The sequence below is a fragment of the Glycine max genome, chromosome 6, assembly GCF_000004515.6.
Source record: "Glycine max cultivar Williams 82 chromosome 6, Glycine_max_v4.0, whole genome shotgun sequence".
NCBI classification, from domain to species: domain Eukaryota; kingdom Viridiplantae; phylum Streptophyta; class Magnoliopsida; order Fabales; family Fabaceae; genus Glycine; species Glycine max.
Window position 1 is genome coordinate 18,237,278 of NC_038242.2, and position 18,928 is coordinate 18,256,205.

Consider the following 18,928-nt stretch of genomic DNA (forward strand, 5'->3'; position numbering starts at 1 on the left):
TCCTTTAAGCCTATGTTGATCCCATATGGTTGGAGCATTCTCGCAAAACAAAATGACCCTGACTGGTCACCTTATGATTTTACTTAATAAGAATGACCTAGCATACCCATTGTGGTGTGTCTTGTTATGTACTCCTAAGCGCCCCGGGTTGGTTTTTCATTGACATGGTACCACATTGCATATTGGATTGAGTCTTAGTATAATTATTGCATAATGTTTGCTAATTGTTTATTATGAAATTGATGAGTGTTATTACGTCTTGACCTGAGTGTGTGATTCATGTGTAATGTGATTGGTGATTGAAAACTGAATTTTGAATGATAAAGTGGTAAAGTGACGTCGATTGTATTAAGTTGAACTATGTTATAAATACTTCTATAATTTATTTTGATTACGTTTTTGTTTATTTGTATTTTTTTTAGAAATGTGATAACTCACTTCCTATGTGCTATTTGTGTTTGAATCCTGTGATGATCTCGAACCTTGTGTTCGTGGGAGTAGATAACTAGGTATATGACTTTAAAGAACCTCGTGCTCGAGGACGCTGAAACACAATGTTTTGTTAGGATTGACATTGGGGATGAGTTTTATTTTAATTGCATGATGTTATTTTATTTTACCTCACTAATTTAACAAAATTTCTTTTGTAAACTTTGACGGTCTTGTTTTGAGCCAGATATGCTTTTAATAAGTTTTATTTGGTAATAGTAAAATGAATGTAAATCTTTTACTTACATAAATTTGTTTATCTTTATTTTTATATTTTTTTATTTATTTATATGTATGTCGGGATAGAGGAATTCATACTATAAATAAAGATAAACCGGTCGTCAGGTCTACCTCCATAATTTGACCAGTTCAATCCTAAGTTGCTGATGTCATTAGGTGCCAGCTACGTTGCTGATATCATGAGGTTTAAATACATTTGCAATTGGCTAAATTTTACTCTATTTTTTTCAGTTTAATTCCTTATGTTTTGAAAGGTTGAATTGTGTTTGTTAAAGTCTTTTCACAAATATTTTATAAAGACACAATGAAGGAAGACAGACAAAGCAACTCACAAATTTGAACACTTTCAACAACACAAACCAAAGGTATGGTCCTATGGATGAAGTATAGTTTTGTAAATCTGGTTTTGAAAAATTTGGTAAACACTGCAGAGTTAGCTGCAAACAGGTTGAATCCAAGATCGAGATTAATTGTTTTGTAAAAATGGATAATGTGATCGAAGAGAATCTTCAGGATTATCCTAAAAAGTTTGAGTTGTTGAAAAGTGATACTAAAAAATAGTACAAAATTAATGATAAGTAAAAGAGAGCATTAAGAACTTGCAGAAAGTAATGAACAAAATGGGAAAAAGAATTATAAGCAATGAACAATATTCAAAGGTAAGGTTAGCTTTCCCTTTTGGCCTTCATCTCTCACTTACAAGAAATGAACAGTGGAGTCTATTTTGGATGTCCAATACTCTATCATCAATGTAGTCATAAACACACTTACCATGTGTGTCTTGGAACCTCCCAGTGAGGTTTTCATATGCTGGCAAGAGGTGTATCCTATTGATCTTATTGTTTATCCTTAGCTGCTAGTTCATCAAGCACAAATCATATATGTTGACTGAGCATTGCATATGTCATAAAAAGTGTCGTTGAACTTGATGATATCATAAATTAATTAGATGAAGATATGTTATTTTTTCAAGCAAAAGTTATTTTGAATTTTAAAGCTTTTTCACAATACTTTTGAATGTTTTGTCTATTATTTAATTTTATCTTTCAATGTATAAATTACAACAAAGGTCACAGAACGTAAATTTTAGTATTCTAGTAGAAGTTTACACTGTTAATCAAAAAAGAAAATCTGGGTAGATGACCAAATTTTTAAGTTAAGACATCATTATTTTACCGGTATTATATATGATAATGATATAACATTGAGCTATGTTAAAATACAGCTATGTTAAAACTTTTCTTCTTTATCAACCATGGTGCCAAACAAACCATTCCAATCCCGAAGTGTCATATCAGTATAATCCAACACATCAAGGCTAATCTGATGAAGCCTGCCACAAGGAACAGTGATTTTCTCATAAGATAGATACACAAGACCCCCAAATTGCCCAAACTCTTCAGAATCCTGAACCAATCTATTCTAGGTAATTCAGGGTAAATGTCCAAACTCATCAGAGAACCGAATCTATCTATTCTGGGTAATGAACGTGAAATGTCCAAACTCTTCAAAAAATCAAACCAATCAGTTTCGGGTAATGCAGGGTAACTGCCCTCTATTCTGGGTAATGCAGGGTACTTGTCCTAGAAACTGCACCACGATACGATTGCCTTGTTGTGATTGAGGGACTAGGAATTCTAGATCCTCGTGTTCTGTAATAAAAGATCCAAGCAATTCCTCTTGAATAGCACTAAAACTGGTTGTTAGTGATTTTGAATGCGAACCAAATTCAATTACTACATGATCTTGGTCTTTGAATTCATGATACCTACTTGTTAGAGCATCCACTACATGATTTTGGTCTTGGAATTCATGATAAGCATCCAAAGTGGAACAAAAGAATAATGAGAGAATAACTGAAACTTCTCCCAACAATGAATAACCATAATTTAATTTTGATGAGTTGTAATGTTAGAACTCCCCTGAAAAAGTACAGGAGATCAATCTTAAATCCCAAGTGACTCAGTCCTGTCAAGGCAAAAGACATAGTAGCAAATGTAGCATTAGAAACCAAGCTATATGAACAACCAAATAAGAAGCTATGCTAACGCGCTAAAAGGTAAAAGGTAAGGGATAAACTCTTTTGCTTTATTCATTCATGCATTAACATATTTATACATGAAATTAATACTAGCTGCAGAAGGAATGATATTTTGTTACAAGCCAAGATGCTGTCCCCCGATACCCAACACAACTAACAACCTCACTCATAATCATGCAAGTATGTGGACCTCGTGTGAGTGCGTGCAGATTTGCGTGTGGGCCTTTGGTGTTCATCTGTACGTGGCTCCTGTGTAATGGGTTGCAGTGGTGAATTGCTATCACTATAAGCATCATGTGTCCTTTTCACTTCTTTATCAGAGAAAATGGAGTACACAAAAGTGATCATCAAAATAAAAAAGGCCACATGTGCTTCCAGCCGGGGAGAGCTGGAGCGTGCCTTTGTGAACAAGGTGACAAGGCAGATAAAGAAACTAAATATAATATAAAGTAATATTTTCCACCACGTCCATTTTGCAAATAAATGATCTAAAGAGGATATGAAAGTGTAACAGTGCAGTCCAACAACAGATGAAAAGAAACATACAAATCTCCATACCTTCAGGCTTCAGCTTTTGCAGCCATTTGATGGCCATGAGCTCCATGTTCTTTCTCAAGCAAGCAAGGTTTGCATTCAGGACAGAGAAGCTGATAGCCACCAGTTTTGACTTTAGATCAACCCTTCACATTTGATAGACATTTCAATGAAAAGGAAGGGAAAGCTACATTTCTATTAAAAATTGGGGGTGGTGGTTGGAAATGTGTACATTTGTAAGTTTCTTCTTGTGTATTTTCTCTTACCTAAAGAATCTTCTGACATAGTTATTTAAAATATCATGTAACTTTCATCCTAATTAACTCTCCTGAAGTTTGAACAATTTTATTTACAATATAAAGTATGACAAGATTTTGTATTATGTTATTTTGTTTTCCATGTCTTTTGTTCTACTTGGACTCGGTAACCACCTTACTTGGTGGTCGGCCGTGTAATCTACTTAGATACCAAATATCTAGGAGATTTAAATAAGGTAAGAGAAAGACTTTTTCTCTTAGTCAAAAGATAAATATATAATCTTAATATCAGAAAGTATCTTTTATTAGGGGAAAGATAAGATAAATATCATATTTTCCTGTTTACATTATCTTGAAGAAGAAGATTGAGATTAGATAATCCAATCTCTCTCTATATATATGAGACCATTGATACTCAAGTAAAACATTTTGATTCCAACTCATATACTATCGTGTGCATACCTTTGCGCCTCTAACTTTAATGTTAGAGTGTCTTTGCAGGTATCCCCCCTCCCTTACCGTGAGCAACTTCTTATCAAATCCGGTAAGAACATTTAGTGCCCATCGTGGGATGAGGGAAAACTTCTCCTTCGACCACATTATCATCAATGGCGGCAAATGGAAACAACACCTTTGTAGCCAACCAGATAGTACCACCATTGGGGCAGGCAGCCAACTGGTTTGGCATGCCCGCCATAGGAACCCTTGAAAATGAGATCCCAACAACCATGGTGAAGATCCCGTGTCAGGTGCCTAACGATCATTCCTTGATTGTCACCCTGCAAAAAGAGATGAATGCCATGGAGTAGCAGAATACTCAGAGATGGAAAACCTCCAAAAGGAGAATGTTGTCCTTTGGGAACAATACCAGAAGCTCCCGCAGGACAACAACATGCATTTGATCTCGGCAGTTGGCACCCATCAGACTCATATGCCTGAGATCGATGAAGCCGACAAGACGTAGAGGGAAAGAACTCCGTCGGTCACTCAGCCGGTCCATATAGTAGAGCATTGGCTCCACCCTTTTGTAGATGATATCATGTAAACACATCTACCACCTGGATGGAAAACATTGACAATGGATAAATACGACGAACTCTCGAACCCAGATGAACACATGGATGCATTTGTCACCCAGATGAACCTATTCACGAATGACAGCGTCATCATGTCCCGAGTATTCCCGATAACCCCAAGGGGAGCAACACTTCATTGGTATACCTGTCTACTGGAAAAATTGATAGACTCCTTGTAATGCAGATTACACGTTTCGGAGCCCAAGATGCAACAAGCCACTTGTACCACCTAACTGTAGTGGCTCTTGCAAACATTCGGCAAGACGAGGAAGAGTCACTATATTACTTCATGGAGAAAACTTAAACTACAATTTAAAAAAAAAACGTGAATTTGAATAGCCAATTGATAATCTTTGATCCCAGCTTCTCCATCATTCTCAACTATGGGCAATTTGACATATTCTTAGTTCTTGTTGGGACCATGAATATGTTGATGGTTTTAAAATTCCAGCTTATTGTCTCAGATGAACATGTTGGGTTAATCTTTTATGTTCATCAAACATTCCTTAAGCTTTTTAAATGAATTAAGGAACCATCGAAAGTCGAGGCTATTCATTGACGTTTACAATAAGTGACTTAAAGTGACATGAAGCTTTAAGGATAAAGGAAATGTTGCGGTATAATTGATGTCTGATTTTCAGAGTAATATAGGTTCTGTCCTATTGTCTTTGACGCTTGTGGATATTATAAATTGCAATTTAAAATGGTAGCAAGTTCATTTCCTAAGAATTTTCTGTTTCAGGTTTTAATAACTCTTACAAAAAAGGATTTCTCTGAGGCGTGTTTTGTATTGTGGGCAAAGTTTTAAAATTTTAACTCCATTGTTCATCAATTTCTAGCTCGTAACAAATTGAAGGCCTTAGCTAAACATACATAGCGTACATATTAATTTACAACACATAAAATATGAAACAAACAGCAGTGGACTTTTGAACTCCATATGGCATATATGATAGAGCTATATGCCGATATCAATAATTTTAACCAATAATCTCAGCTTTTTCTTCCCTAACTTTATGCATTTTTATGATAAACTGAGACATTTATTTTGCCTAATAGATTAAAGGTTTCTTCTTCTTTCACAATTCAAGGTACCTCCATTACTTGTTTTAACTGCCACTACCTTGGTATATGAATCAGAACAATTAATCCTTACATCTTAAATATGTTTCTTAAATATGTAGTAATATTAGTTATTAGATAGTATTTTAACAATGGTCAATATATCATTAATATTAATCATATTTAATACCTTGTAAAATAATTGTGTTATTAGCTCAAAAATTGGTCATCTATATAGATTTACTTATATTTTCTGATTAACCGTGAAAATTTCCACTACAATTAGTACTAAAATTTACCTCAGGCAATCTTAAATATGAATGCATTGATTTTTTTGGAATTTATAAATTGTAAGACAAAATTAAACGTGAGAGAAACATTCTAAAGAATGTATGAAAGGCTTAGAAAACAAAATAGCGTATATGGATCTTTTGGCTGACCAAAAAAAAAAGAAAGAAAAAGCATATCTGGATCTAATTAATTTTCGAAATCTTTAAGTTGATAAACTAAAAACAGGTTTGTAAATAAAATTTGTTGGTTTAATTTGAGGAAAAAACATAGGAGAGAAGAAAAAAATAAATAGAGATGAACGTAGGTTTTAAGTTGAAACTGCTGAAGCAATTTATTATTGAATAAATCTCATATTTAAATACATTTAAATAACTGTTTGATAATTCAAAAACAAAATCAAAAACTAATTTAAAATTCGAAATCAACTTATTCACTAATAGCTCAATAACAAATTCTTATCAATTGACTAATTCAAATTAAAAATAAAAAAATCTTGACAACATCTAAGGCACGTTCAATAACACTCCTTTCTTTTTCATAAATTCAACCTGTTGATTTACATTGCTGAAAAACTATTGCTTCCTTCACATGTGATTATGAGTCTTGGCATTTTCAGCTTTTAGTTTCTTAGACTTTAAACATTGCTCATTTTGCTCAATTATTTCATCTTTCTCTCTTAAGTGTATCTTCTTGTTTGTATGCTCTTGTGCAATAGCTGCAATTTTTTCTTTTAGTTGAACTACTTTGGGACGTAGGGGCTGCTATTTTAGAATTTGCTTATTTTTCTTTAGTTTTTGTGAGACAATTCAGTGATATTTTCTTTTATTGGAAAAAAAATTTGTTCATTCTCCAATGGATTTAAAGCAAAACTTTTTCCTCTCACTTTTATTACTTTGAGAATATCCTTGTTTTTAAATTTACCATATGTTTATACGCTCTCTCCTCCTCCCAAATTCGTTCTCCCTTCTTCCTTTCCAAAATCTTATCGTTTTCCTACATACACCAAAACCTATTCTTGTAAAACTATAATATTGCACTTGTTAACCGTTGGATTGTCCTTAAATTTGGACACCACCTTAGGAACTCATTTTCTCAAATTCTCACCATTGGGATTTGTGAAATAATGGCTTCTAAACCCTAGCAGAGCAAACAAAAGGAAAACTTGAGAAATCTCAGGGAATCGCTAGAGACTACTCCACTATCGCTGCCAGACTACACACGTGAGCTCGCTTGGATGTGAGAGATAAGTTTATCGCAATTAGGGTTAGAAAGAACATGTGTAGGGATCTTTAGAGGATCAAATTGAGATTTATTTTGGGGTGTTTACTGTATTGTAATTCTGCCTTTATGATTATAATCATGAGATTGTTATGTTTGACAGGCTAATTGATGCCCTAATGCGAATTGGTTGATAAAATTAAGTGCTCTTAGTGTTTTCATGTTTTTGAACCTGTGATTTTGATTCCTTTGATTTTGATATAATTATGTGAAATTGTTTGAGGGGTTTTACTCCCTATACTGTGAGAAATATTTTTGTGTAATTCGTTTGTGTTTTGGACAAGATTTACTAAATTAACATGAGAATTAGATTCTTGGAAACATTCTTTGTCATGTTTTGGCCTCATAAGCTTATTTCGTGTCACACACACACACACACACACACACACGCACGCACGCACGCACGCACGCACGCACACACACACACACACACACACATGAATTATTAAAATAAATTGGGAATTAATAGTTCAAATAATAAACTCAAATGAAAGAAAATTAATATATTAAGATTTAACGATAAATATCTTCAATGCATTTTTAGTTTAATTATTTATTAACTCTTTTTAATTGAAAATAATATAGTCCGATTTAATATGCATGTTTTGTGCCATGTAAATATTAATATTGTGTGATGTTTATATAATTCATGAGGTGTGATAACATGTTGTGTTGGAATTATAACATTGTAATTCAAATTCGGTGTATGTGATAAATTGAGTATGTGTTGAATTGTAAGATACATGTGTATTGAGATTTTGTGTGTATTGAGTTATGAGCTATAAATTGTTCAATCACACAACTGTAAGACCCTTTAAGGATGACGAGTTAATGCGTGATGAGTATTATGATGAGATCCACTGTGAGAACTCGACGAGTTGAATCACTTTGAGGCGCGACAAGTTAAAATGATTTTGAAAACAATTGAGTGGTTGTGCGTATTGCATAGTTTAAACTCTAGTGGCACATATATGATTTTAAATGCCTATTTTAATGAGATGATTAATCATATGAATATAACATATTAATATTATTATTGAGTGATATGTATATGATGCATGAGGCGTGATAACGTGATGTCTTGGGATTATGAAAGTGTGATGAACTATGTATAAGTGACAAGTTGAGTATGTGTTAAATTGTGAGATCACTTGTGTATTGAGATGTTGTGTGCATTGAGTTGTGAGCTATGAACCATACAATCACACGACTGTAAGACCCTTTAAAGGCAACGAGTTAATACACGATGAATATTATGATGTGATCCATTGTTGGAACCCGACGAGTTGAATCACTTTGGGGCATGTTAACTCATTAACAAGTGCACCAAATTGTCACACGTAGTAAAGTTAAAGTGGAAGTCCGAGTGTCGAATCCACATGAACTTTGTTTGTACTTAAGTAGGTGAATATATAATTTTTCAAGCAATAAATAAATTGGTTTAAAAGATTGCAAAGAAAACAACAAATTAAATTGGCAGAGAATTAAATTAAAATAAAAAGGTAAGAAATTAAACATGAATTTAAACTAATTAATTAAAAACAAAAAAGATGAGAAAAACCAATATTATAGAAGTTAAATTCAGAAGATGAGAATGTTGGAAACTTAGCCTACCAGAGCTACTCTTGATGTAATATTAATGATTTTTCTCTAATTATGTTTATTCCAATTTTACACCTACATCTACTCATATACTCTAACCAAGATCCCTCGAGTGAAAGAGCCTAACTTATCTATGTTTTCTCCCAAATTCATTTGCTGAGATAAAATAGTTAAATTGCATTAAGAATAAAGATGTATAACAGGCTAAATATAATCAACCTATCCTTAGTGATAAAGTTATTTAGATACACTTTCTCAGTTCTATTAGAAAATAATCCTTTCCAACACTACCTTTAAAACTTACCACGCAAAAGTAATATTCATAACAGATATGAAGAGAAATTACATCAAAAGCAGTTGGCTGCTAAGTTCCCAACAAAGGGGGGGCAAGGGGAGGTTAGCCTCTCATTGTCATAGGAGGTTTTACAATTTCAAGAGGGGAATATTTAGTAAAGGGGGAACTTGAGAAAGGGAATGATGGGAATGAATGACTTTTAATGCTTGTTTCTCCTTCTTCTAGCCTTTGTCTTCTATAAGTAATTGTATTATCTTGAATTTTCTGTGTGTTTTTTTTCCTTTTTCTCTCTCTTTTTTTATAGGTGGAAATTAGTTTAATTTTCACGCAACCTTCGCGCTAAGCACACTTGCCGCGTTTAGCGAGTATGGCGGTATCCGCACTTAACATGTGTCTCGCGCTAAGCGTGCCTTTACTTTCCTGAATTAGTCTGCTTTCCTAAATTAGTCCTGCGTCTTAACGCTAAGCGTGTTGTGCCCGCTGAGCCTGTGCATCGCTTTGAGTGCCTAGGACACGCTAAGCGCGTATCTTCAGATGACCAATTTGCTCTTTTGGGCTTTACTTTATTTTTCTGCTCCAATTATTCACTAAACATCATAAATTCATCAACTTTTAATATTTTCTGCACAAAAACTTAAATGATATTAAAATTCCAATTATTTTCACAAAAAGGAAGAAATAAGAGAGAAAAATCACTAATTCTTAAATAATTTAATCCCAAAATATACCTATACATAGTAGTTATCAAGGCGCAACATATTAAAATTATTTTGAGAATAATTGAGGAGTCATATGTTTCGTATAACTCATAGATAGAGTCTATGTGTTAAAATGTTTTATGGGTTGGACCTGAATCAGGAGGGAAAGGCCCTAACGGGCTCTTCGGAATCTAAGGCTTGGGGGTAAATACACCTGGTTTGAGTGCTCCTTTAAGCCAGTGCCGATCCCACATGGTTAGAACATTCTCGCAAAACAACGTGATCCTGATTGGTCTCCCTATGATTTTACCTAGTGAGAATGATCTGACTTACAGTGTGTGATTTGTCTTGTCATGTACTCTTCTAGGTGTCTGACGAGGTTTTTCGCTGACATGGTACCGTATTGCATATAGGATTGAGTCTTAGTATATCTATTGTATAATGTCTGTGTAATTATTATAGCAAGCAGCAAACATAATATATGATTAAAAAAATACTAAAATTTTGGTGTACAAAAAATAATATATACAATACTAATAATCATCATCACTATTATTATCTTCATCAATATAATCACTTTCTTCATCTTTTATCACGATTAAGCGGTTGAAGTTAGTTACTAGGAGTTATTAGAAGTTAGGTGAATAGTTACTTAGTTATGTTACTAGAAGTTATTGAAGTTAGTTACTAGGAGTTACTAGAAGTTGGTTACTCAAGTTGGTTATTCTCTATATTTGTATAAATAAATCACCTTTGTAATACTTTGATGAATGAATTCGAAAACTATCGTTCATTTCTTTCATTCTTGATATGGTATCTTACATTGTTCTTCTGCCAAAGCAATCTGGGATGATCTTCAAGAACGTTTCGAGCAACGAAATGGTCCTTTAATTTTTCAACTTAAGCATGAATTGATCACTCTGCAACAAGATTCCATGTCTGTTTCCTCTTTCTACTCCAAGCTTCGTTCTCTGTGGGTGTCATTATCAGAACTGAAGCCCTCACATAGTTGCACATGTGGAGGAATTAAACCTTGGTGCGATTTTAAACAAATGGAGTATGCTATGCAGTTCTTGATGGGGTTGAACGAATCCTTCTCTACTATCAGAGGTCAAATTTTATCCATGGATCCCTTTCCCTCAATAACTAAGGTTTTTTCCTTAGTTGTTCAAGAAGAAAAGCAAAAGGAAGTTGGTGCTTCCACCTCTGCTAGTGAAGTTTCGCATGCTTTTGCCTTGAAGCCTTCTTCTGTTGCACACAATCATCCTACCAATCGCTTCAAAGGATCTTCCAAGAATCGCCCCTTGTGTGCTCATTGTGGTATGTTGGGTCATACTCAGGATCGTTGCTTCAAGTTGCATGGTTATCCTCCAAATTATAAGAGGACTAGTTTTTCCTCAGAAGTCAAGAAACATTCTTCATCTTCTGAACCACCACACAAGGTTGCTCAACAAGTATTTGTTGATATGTCTCACTCACCATCTTCCTCTAGTGACTCGGGTTCCCAGTTTCAACTTACTGCCCAGCAATATAGCCAATTGATGAATCTTTTAGAAAGTCATGCTACCAGTGTTGTCATCCCTCAAGGTGTTTCTTCTGCCAGTGGTATGATCCTTTCTACATCCACTTCTAATTTTCTTCATGATTGTTGGCTTTTAGATTCTGGTGCCAGCATTCATATTTCTTGTTCCCTTCATCATTTTCGATCTTACCAACTTGTTTCTGGTAAAACTGTCACTCTGCCTAACAATGATGTTATAGCTATCATTGCCATTGGTTCGGTTTGCTTAACCAATACCTTACTCTTGCATAATGTTGCCTACATTCCTAAATTCAAATTCAATTTAATTTCAGTTAGTGCTCTTCTAACCAATCCTAATTTGTCCATTTCTTTTTCCCAAAATGCATTTGATATTCAGGAGAAGCAAACTTGCAAGAGGATTGGTAGAGGGGCTCTCATCCAAGGCCTTTATGTCTTAGATCTCAAGGACACTCTTGATTGCAAATTTACTTTTCCTGTTATCAATTCTCATACAAATTCCATTCCTTGTAAAAATGCTCATATTTGGCATTCTAGATTTGGTCATATCTCAGACAAAGTTTTTAAACATTTGAATAATAAAATTGGTCTGCGCCTTTCTCCTAATTTCTCTTCTTCTAATTGTTCTGTTTGACCTCTTGCTAAATTTAGAAGATTATTTTTTCCTAACTCTAACCATTTATCTAAATTACCATTTGACTTAATTCACTGTGATATATGGGGTCCCTATGCTCACCCTACCTATGAGGGAAGGAGATTTTTCCTTACATTGGTTGATGATTGCTCAAGATTCACTTGGCTATTTTTGCTTAAGAACAAATATGAAGTTTCAATCTATGTGCAACAATTTTTCACCATGGTTCAGACTCAGTTTGGTGTAGCTATCAAATGCCTCATGCCTGATAATGCTAAGGAACTTGCCCTCACTCAGTTTTTGGCTTCCATGGGCAGTCTTCATCAATTTTCCTGTGTTGAAAGGCCCGAACAAAATTCAATAGTGAAAAGGAAGCATCAACATCTGCTCAATGTAGCAAGAGCTTTGTTTTTTCAGTCTAAAGTTCCTATCTCATTCTGGGGTGATTGTGTTACCACTACATGTTTTGTTATCAACAGAACCCCTTCACCATTACTGCAACACTGCTCACCCTACAATATTTTGTTCAAAAAGGAACCTGACTATCATGCCTTAAGAAGTTTTGGCTGTTTAGCATTTGCTTCCACTCTTCCATCATCAAGGAACAAGTTTTTCCTCGAGCAGTGCTTGCCATTTTTGTTGGCTATCCCCAAGGTTATAAAGGATACAAATTGTATAGCCTAGACACTAAGAAATTTTTTGTGTCTAGAGATGTTGTCTTTCATGAATCCATTTTTCCTTTTCAAACCATTTCACAGCCTCAAGTCATTCCGAATCCTTTACTTGATTTGGTTATTCCCATTCCCATAACTAATACCTTACCTAACCTTGACCAGACTAGTAGCCAATCAGCACAACCAACTAATCGCTTTAACCATGACCCAACTAATTCATCCTCAATCCCTGGCTCAGATCATCCTCACACTTTGCCCTCTGTCACCTTAAGAAGGAGTACACGCCACTCTAAGCATCCCTTATACTTGTCTGATTATGTAATATCACAATCTCAGGCTGCATATCCCATCCAACATCATTGTTCCCTATTGCCTCTTAGCCCTCCTTACAAAACTTTCATTAATCACATCTCCTCTGTCTATGAACCTCAGTTCTATCATCAAGATATTCCTTATCCTGAATGGCGTTGAGAAATGCATGAGGAAATCCAAGCTCTTGAAGCAAATTCCACTTGGACACTTGTTCCATTACCACCTGGTAGGCATTGTATAGGATGTCGATGGGTGTATAAAGTTAAATACAAAATGGATGGCTTTGTAGATAGATACAAAGCACGATTGGTTGCCAAAGGTTATACACAACAAGCTGGGATCGATTTCTCTGATACATTCTCTCCAGTAGCCAAACTTATCACTGTGAGAGTTCTACTTTGTGTTGCTGCTGCTAGAAACTGGTGCCTTCTACAATTGGATGTTAACAATGCTTTTTTGAATGGCGATTTGTTTGAAGAAGTTTATATGGAACTTCCCAAGGGATACAAGTCATCCAATCCTTCATTGGTATGCAAATTGAACAAATCATTATGTGGCCTAAAACAAGCCTCTAGACAATGGTTCTGTAAGTTCTCCACTACTCTTCTTAGTCATGGATTCCATCAATCCAAACATGATTACTCCCTTTTTACCATTAGCTCAGACAATTCCTTAGTCATTTTACTAGTATATGTAGATGACATCATCCTGTCAGGGCCTAATATTGCCTCCGTACAAGCTATTCAGACCAAATTAAAGTCTTTGTTTCAATTGAAGATCCTTGGCTCTTTGAAATATTTTCCTGGCTTAGAAATAGCCAAATCCAGTAGAGGTATCTCACTATCCCAGCGAAAGTATGCTCTATCTCTTTTGGAAGATACAGGTTTCTTAGCCTGCAAACCTTCCAATTTACCAATGGATCCCAATCTGAAACTCAATCTTCTTGATGGAGACTTACTCCCTGATCCAGCAATGTACAAAAGATTAATTGGTAGATTGCTTTATTTGACCATCTCACGGCCTGATATCACCTTTGTTGTGAATCGCTTAAGTCAGTTTATGAAAGCACCTAGAGTTCCTCACCTACATGTTGTTCATCATCTTCTGCAATATATCAAATCTGCTCCTGGACAAGGTTTGTTTTTCCTTGCTTAGAACTCTCTCAACCTCACTGCCTTTGCAGATGTTGATTGGGCCAGTTGTGTTGATACCAGAAGATCCACTTCTGGCTTTTGTGTCTTTTTGGGAAACAGCCTTCTTTCTTGGCATTCTAAGAAACAACCCATTATTTCAAAATCATCCACTGAAGCTGAATATCGTGTCTTGTCTTCTGTTACTAGTGAAATTGTTTGGTTAAGCAAGTTACTTCTTCACTTTGAAGTTGATGTGCCCTCTGTGATGTTATTTTGTGATAACAAATCTGCTATAAGTCTTGCTTCAAACCCTGCTCATCATGAACGATCCAAGCACATTGACATTGATCATCATTTCATTAGAGAATATGTTCAGTCCAAAGTAGTCAAGCTTGTCCATGTCAAGAGCCAACACCAGGTTGCAGATGTTTTTACAAAAGCACTTCCAAGCCTGATTTTTGGTAAATTCATTGCCAAGTTAGGAATGATTAACATCTATTCGCCAACTTGAGGGGGGGTATCATGATTAAGCGATTGAAGTTAGTTACTAGGAGTTATTAGAAGTTAGGTGAATATTTACTTAGTTATGTTACTAGAAGTTATTGATGTTAGTTACTAGGAGTTACTAGAAGTTGGTTACTCAAGTTGGTTATTCTCTATATTTGTATAAATAAATCACCTTTGTAATACTTTGATGAATGAATTCGAAAACTATCATTCATTTCTTTCATTCTTGATATCTTTTGCTAAATCAATAATTTCGTCATCACTTTCTTCTTTGCGGTCAACAACTTCTGAAGGTATCACTAGTTTTCCATCAACTATGGGACGGGCTAAATCATTCCTATCCAAAGACAATCCTCAATCATTATGTATGACATTAGATGTAAAAGGAATCGAGCCAATATCATCATTTTCTTGACAAACCTAGGTGTAGTTTTCTCAGGCACATCATACAAGTCTCGAGGCTTTGTTTTCTCAACAACTAACCAATTAGGATCTTTGGTATCTTTAACATAATATACTTGTTGAGATTGACTGGTCAAGACATATGGCTCATTAGTTCTCATTTTACGACTACTATTAATAAGAATCCATATTTGTCAATAGGATACATCCAACGATATTGCATTGGCCCAGCAATCCTTGCCTCATCTACTAAGTGAATGGGCAAATGGACCATTATGTCAAAAAAAAAGGAGAAAATATTTTCTCTAACTTGCATAAGGTTAGAACTATTGTTCTTTGTAGCAAGTCCAAGTTCTCCAAACTCAATGTCTTAGAGCATAACTTTCTAAAAAAGAAACTAAATTAAATTAATGCCTCACAAACTTCATTTCGTAGAACACCACGTATTGAAGTGGGAAATAACGATGTAAAACCACATGAGAATCATGACATTTCATGCCAGATATTTTTCCATCTTGGACATCTATGCATCGAGAAATGTATATTGGATGAATAATTATGAAGAACCTTTAAAGCAACTAAAAATTGACAAAAGGTGTGTTTTTCCTGTGATGACAGTATAACATGCATGTTGGATGTTAATATTAACAACAAAATATTAATATTATTTGATAAATTATAAGTTCATAATATTTGTTAATATTGGCAACAAAATATTTTAATATTTTTATTTAATTTTAAGTCTTTTGTATTATTTTTTAATTTATAAAACAAATAATAATCTTTAACATTAATAAAAGATATAAAAATATTAAATATAGAGAATATTAAATAAAAAAATATCAAAAAAATATAAAAATATTAAATAAAACACAAATTAGAAAAAATATATTAATTCATTAAATAATTAAAATAAAAAACTATTTATGATTTAAAAAAATATGCAAAAAATTGAAGTCAGAAAATAATTTAAGACTTGAATTGAAAAACCGTTATTATTTTAAGTTGTGTGAAAGGATACTCTTAGGACTTTAAAGTCGTACAAAAAAAACTCTTACGACTTTAAAGTCATATTTAAAAAAAATAAAAATTTAAAGTTATAATTTTTTTTTTAAGATTTCAATAAAAAAAAGTCATAAAACAATTTACGGCTTTTTCAATTAAAAAGTCATAAGTTACCTACGACTTATCCCTTTTCGGATATTAATTTTAATTTTACCCCATATGGTAATTTTTTTTTAAAAAGACCCCTTTTAGTCGTTTGCTAGAGTATTGACTAACCATTGAGTATGGGACATTTTCTAATTATTATTTACTTTTTAAAGTTTACAATGAAAATTATAAAATGACAAAATATTATTTTATTTTCAAATTATTGAAATAAAAAGGTAAATTGAAAAAAAGATTATAATTTTATTCAAATTATATCAACTAAACAAAAACAAAACAAAGCAAACCCTTAGCCCTCCCATCTTATCCAAAATGCGAAAATATTTTCAACCCGTGATGCTATCAACGTATGCTACCAAATATTTTCAAGAGAAATGATTGTTAAAAAAGAAAAATTCACGAATAATGCTTTTCTTTTTTTTAAAAAAAAAAATCTCTTTACAACTCCCTCCTCTTCCCCCCACTATCTATTTTTTATTTTAAAAAAATTTCAGTCCCTTTTGTTTCTAATTTCCAATAATAAACTGAAAGTTCAAGAAGGTAGCTAATTATATGAGAACTGATACACTAACAGTAACTTAAAATTTGTATTAACAAAGTCATGTTTTTGAAAGGCACATTCCGATCACATACTTATAATCCATGAAGCATATTCTAATTTTATCTATCTAGCTTAAATCTTATAATAAACACCTCTCCCTATTTTTTCTCTAAGATATGGTTGTAACTAAAAGAAGAAATATAGCCACACACACAAAAAAAAAAAAAGAAGAAATATAGCTCCTAAGAGGCTAACACATGAGTCACTTACACTTTCAATGATGATGATGAAGACTATGTACTTGGATCAAATTCTTCAAGTAAAAATTACGAACAAGACAAACATGATAAGTTTGCTATTATAAATGATCTTTGAGTCACGGAAAAGAAAGAAAGGTAACTCTTGAAAATTATTCAAAATAATGCTAATATACATGTTGTTAATAAATGATTGGGATGGTTTTGTGAGTGAGAGTAAGATATATATTGTGTGTATTAATAATCTAGACAACTTTTTAATGCAAGAAACAATTTAGTTAAAAACAATGTACCCGTATAACATGTGAGGTCTTTCTTTTTCATGGGAAATTGGCTTCATTTTCTTGATCTATCTACATCTTACTTAAAAAAAATTCTCAATAAAATCCACTCTTGCTTAAAAAAAATAAAACTAGTTAGTGATTAATTGTGTTGTAAATGTATCATTTGATGCTAGGAAGTTAAATTTGGAGAATTGGTTAATTTCAATTGTAAATTGTATATATATTATTTGTGAATTGATCTATTCTTTTAGGCGTGAAAAAAATTGAGATATAATTTTTTCATTAAATATTCGGGCTTTCTTGATTTATTACATTTATAGTTTATATTAGACATAAGTTTAACTTATATTTCATTTCTTATTTTTATGATTAATCGTTGTAACTGATAGATGGTGAAATCATCAATATTAAATTCTAAAAGAATCTATAATGATCCATCCATACATTACTCTCTTGAGAAAGAAGTGAATGAGTCTTACCTAATAGTGCATTTCATGCCTCATAATTGACCAATGTAGAACAAGTTGAATCAAATGCAGGTACCTTTATAGAATAATCTTTGGTAAAAGCATTATTATTAAAAATGTTATAACTTATCTTATTTATTTTAGGCAAGCATGCCGTAAAGAAGGGATGTGGGCATACAATAAATGCAAAATTTTAAAAGAAAAAGGAAAAATTATGGCAAAAAGAAAAAGTATTAACATCTAATTTGCCAAAAAGTATGTATTTGCGGAAAACATACAAAATATTTCAAGTCAGAGGCATAAGTATTTATTTGCCAAAAAGCTTCTTTACAAGTTAATGGTTGGAGTGAAATTAGTAAAGATGATGTAGATGAAATGTGGCGACGTATGAAGGTTAGTATACAATTAGGTCAATTATATTCAATTTATCTATATATTTGAATATTAGTTATATCTTCAAATTGCTTTGATAATGTATTTTGATAGTATTCAATTTCTACTTTTTCTAATGAAAACATGTGATATAAGGATGGATGCTTTTAGTTTATCTAATGAGGTGAAAGAATATGCAATAAAGCAAATTCAGTCTCAATACAAGAATAAGTTTTATCATTTACATTAAGCTTATCTTAAAGAAAAAGGTAGGCCAAAATATGTATCTCCAGACGATTGGAATTGACTAATTAAAAACAAGTGGAGTGGTTAAAAATGTCAGGTAAAGTTATTTTATTATTTTGAACTTAATTTATTAATAGGTTTATACTTATAATATAAAATTATTTATACTTTGATGTAGGAAAAAAAACTTGACAAATAAAGCTAATGGAAGCAAACAAGAAATAAAATCAATTATTGGCACAAAATCAATTGTGCAAAAGGCATCTAAAATGATAACATCTTTCAATATTTTATATTAATTTTCTTATAAGTTATATACTAATAAATCATTTTTTATTTTGTGATTGTTTTTATATGATATATGAAAGGTTGGTGAAATTTATAAAGGCATTATGCATTAGATTATATTATTTTTATATTATTTAAATTGTTCTTTTACTATGTTTAATTTTAATAGAAAGAAAATTCAATATCTGGTGAATGGCCAGATGCTATGGAAGTTTGGAAGGCCACACATATGATATGT

General features: G+C 33.0%; 1 protein-coding gene across 1 annotated transcript; it reads left to right on the top strand.

Moving 5' to 3' along the window:
* Positions 1-10,798: 10,798 nt before the first annotated feature.
* LOC121174991 (uncharacterized) lies at positions 10,799-13,182 on the top strand. The gene is made up of 4 exons (XM_041016140.1): positions 10,799-11,644; positions 11,783-11,881; positions 12,269-12,691; positions 12,796-13,182. The coding sequence occupies exons 1-4, from the start codon at positions 10,799-10,801 to the stop codon at positions 13,180-13,182; spliced, it is 1,755 nt and encodes a 584-aa protein (XP_040872074.1).
* The last annotated feature ends 5,746 nt before the right edge of the window (positions 13,183-18,928 follow it).

Bases quoted from the DNA above. Each gene is read 5' to 3' on its own strand.
- LOC121174991 (XM_041016140.1), top strand. From the start codon at position 10,799: ATGTCTGTTTCCTCTTTCTACTCCAAGCTTCGTTCTCTGTGGGTGTCA. The intron at 11,882-12,268 runs GTTATCAATTCT...ACCATGGTTCAG, and splicing joins ATTGCAAATTTACTTTTCCT to ACTCAGTTTGGTGTAGCTAT. The intron at 12,692-12,795 runs GTTATAAAGGAT...ACCATTTCACAG, and splicing joins TTTTGTTGGCTATCCCCAAG to CCTCAAGTCATTCCGAATCC.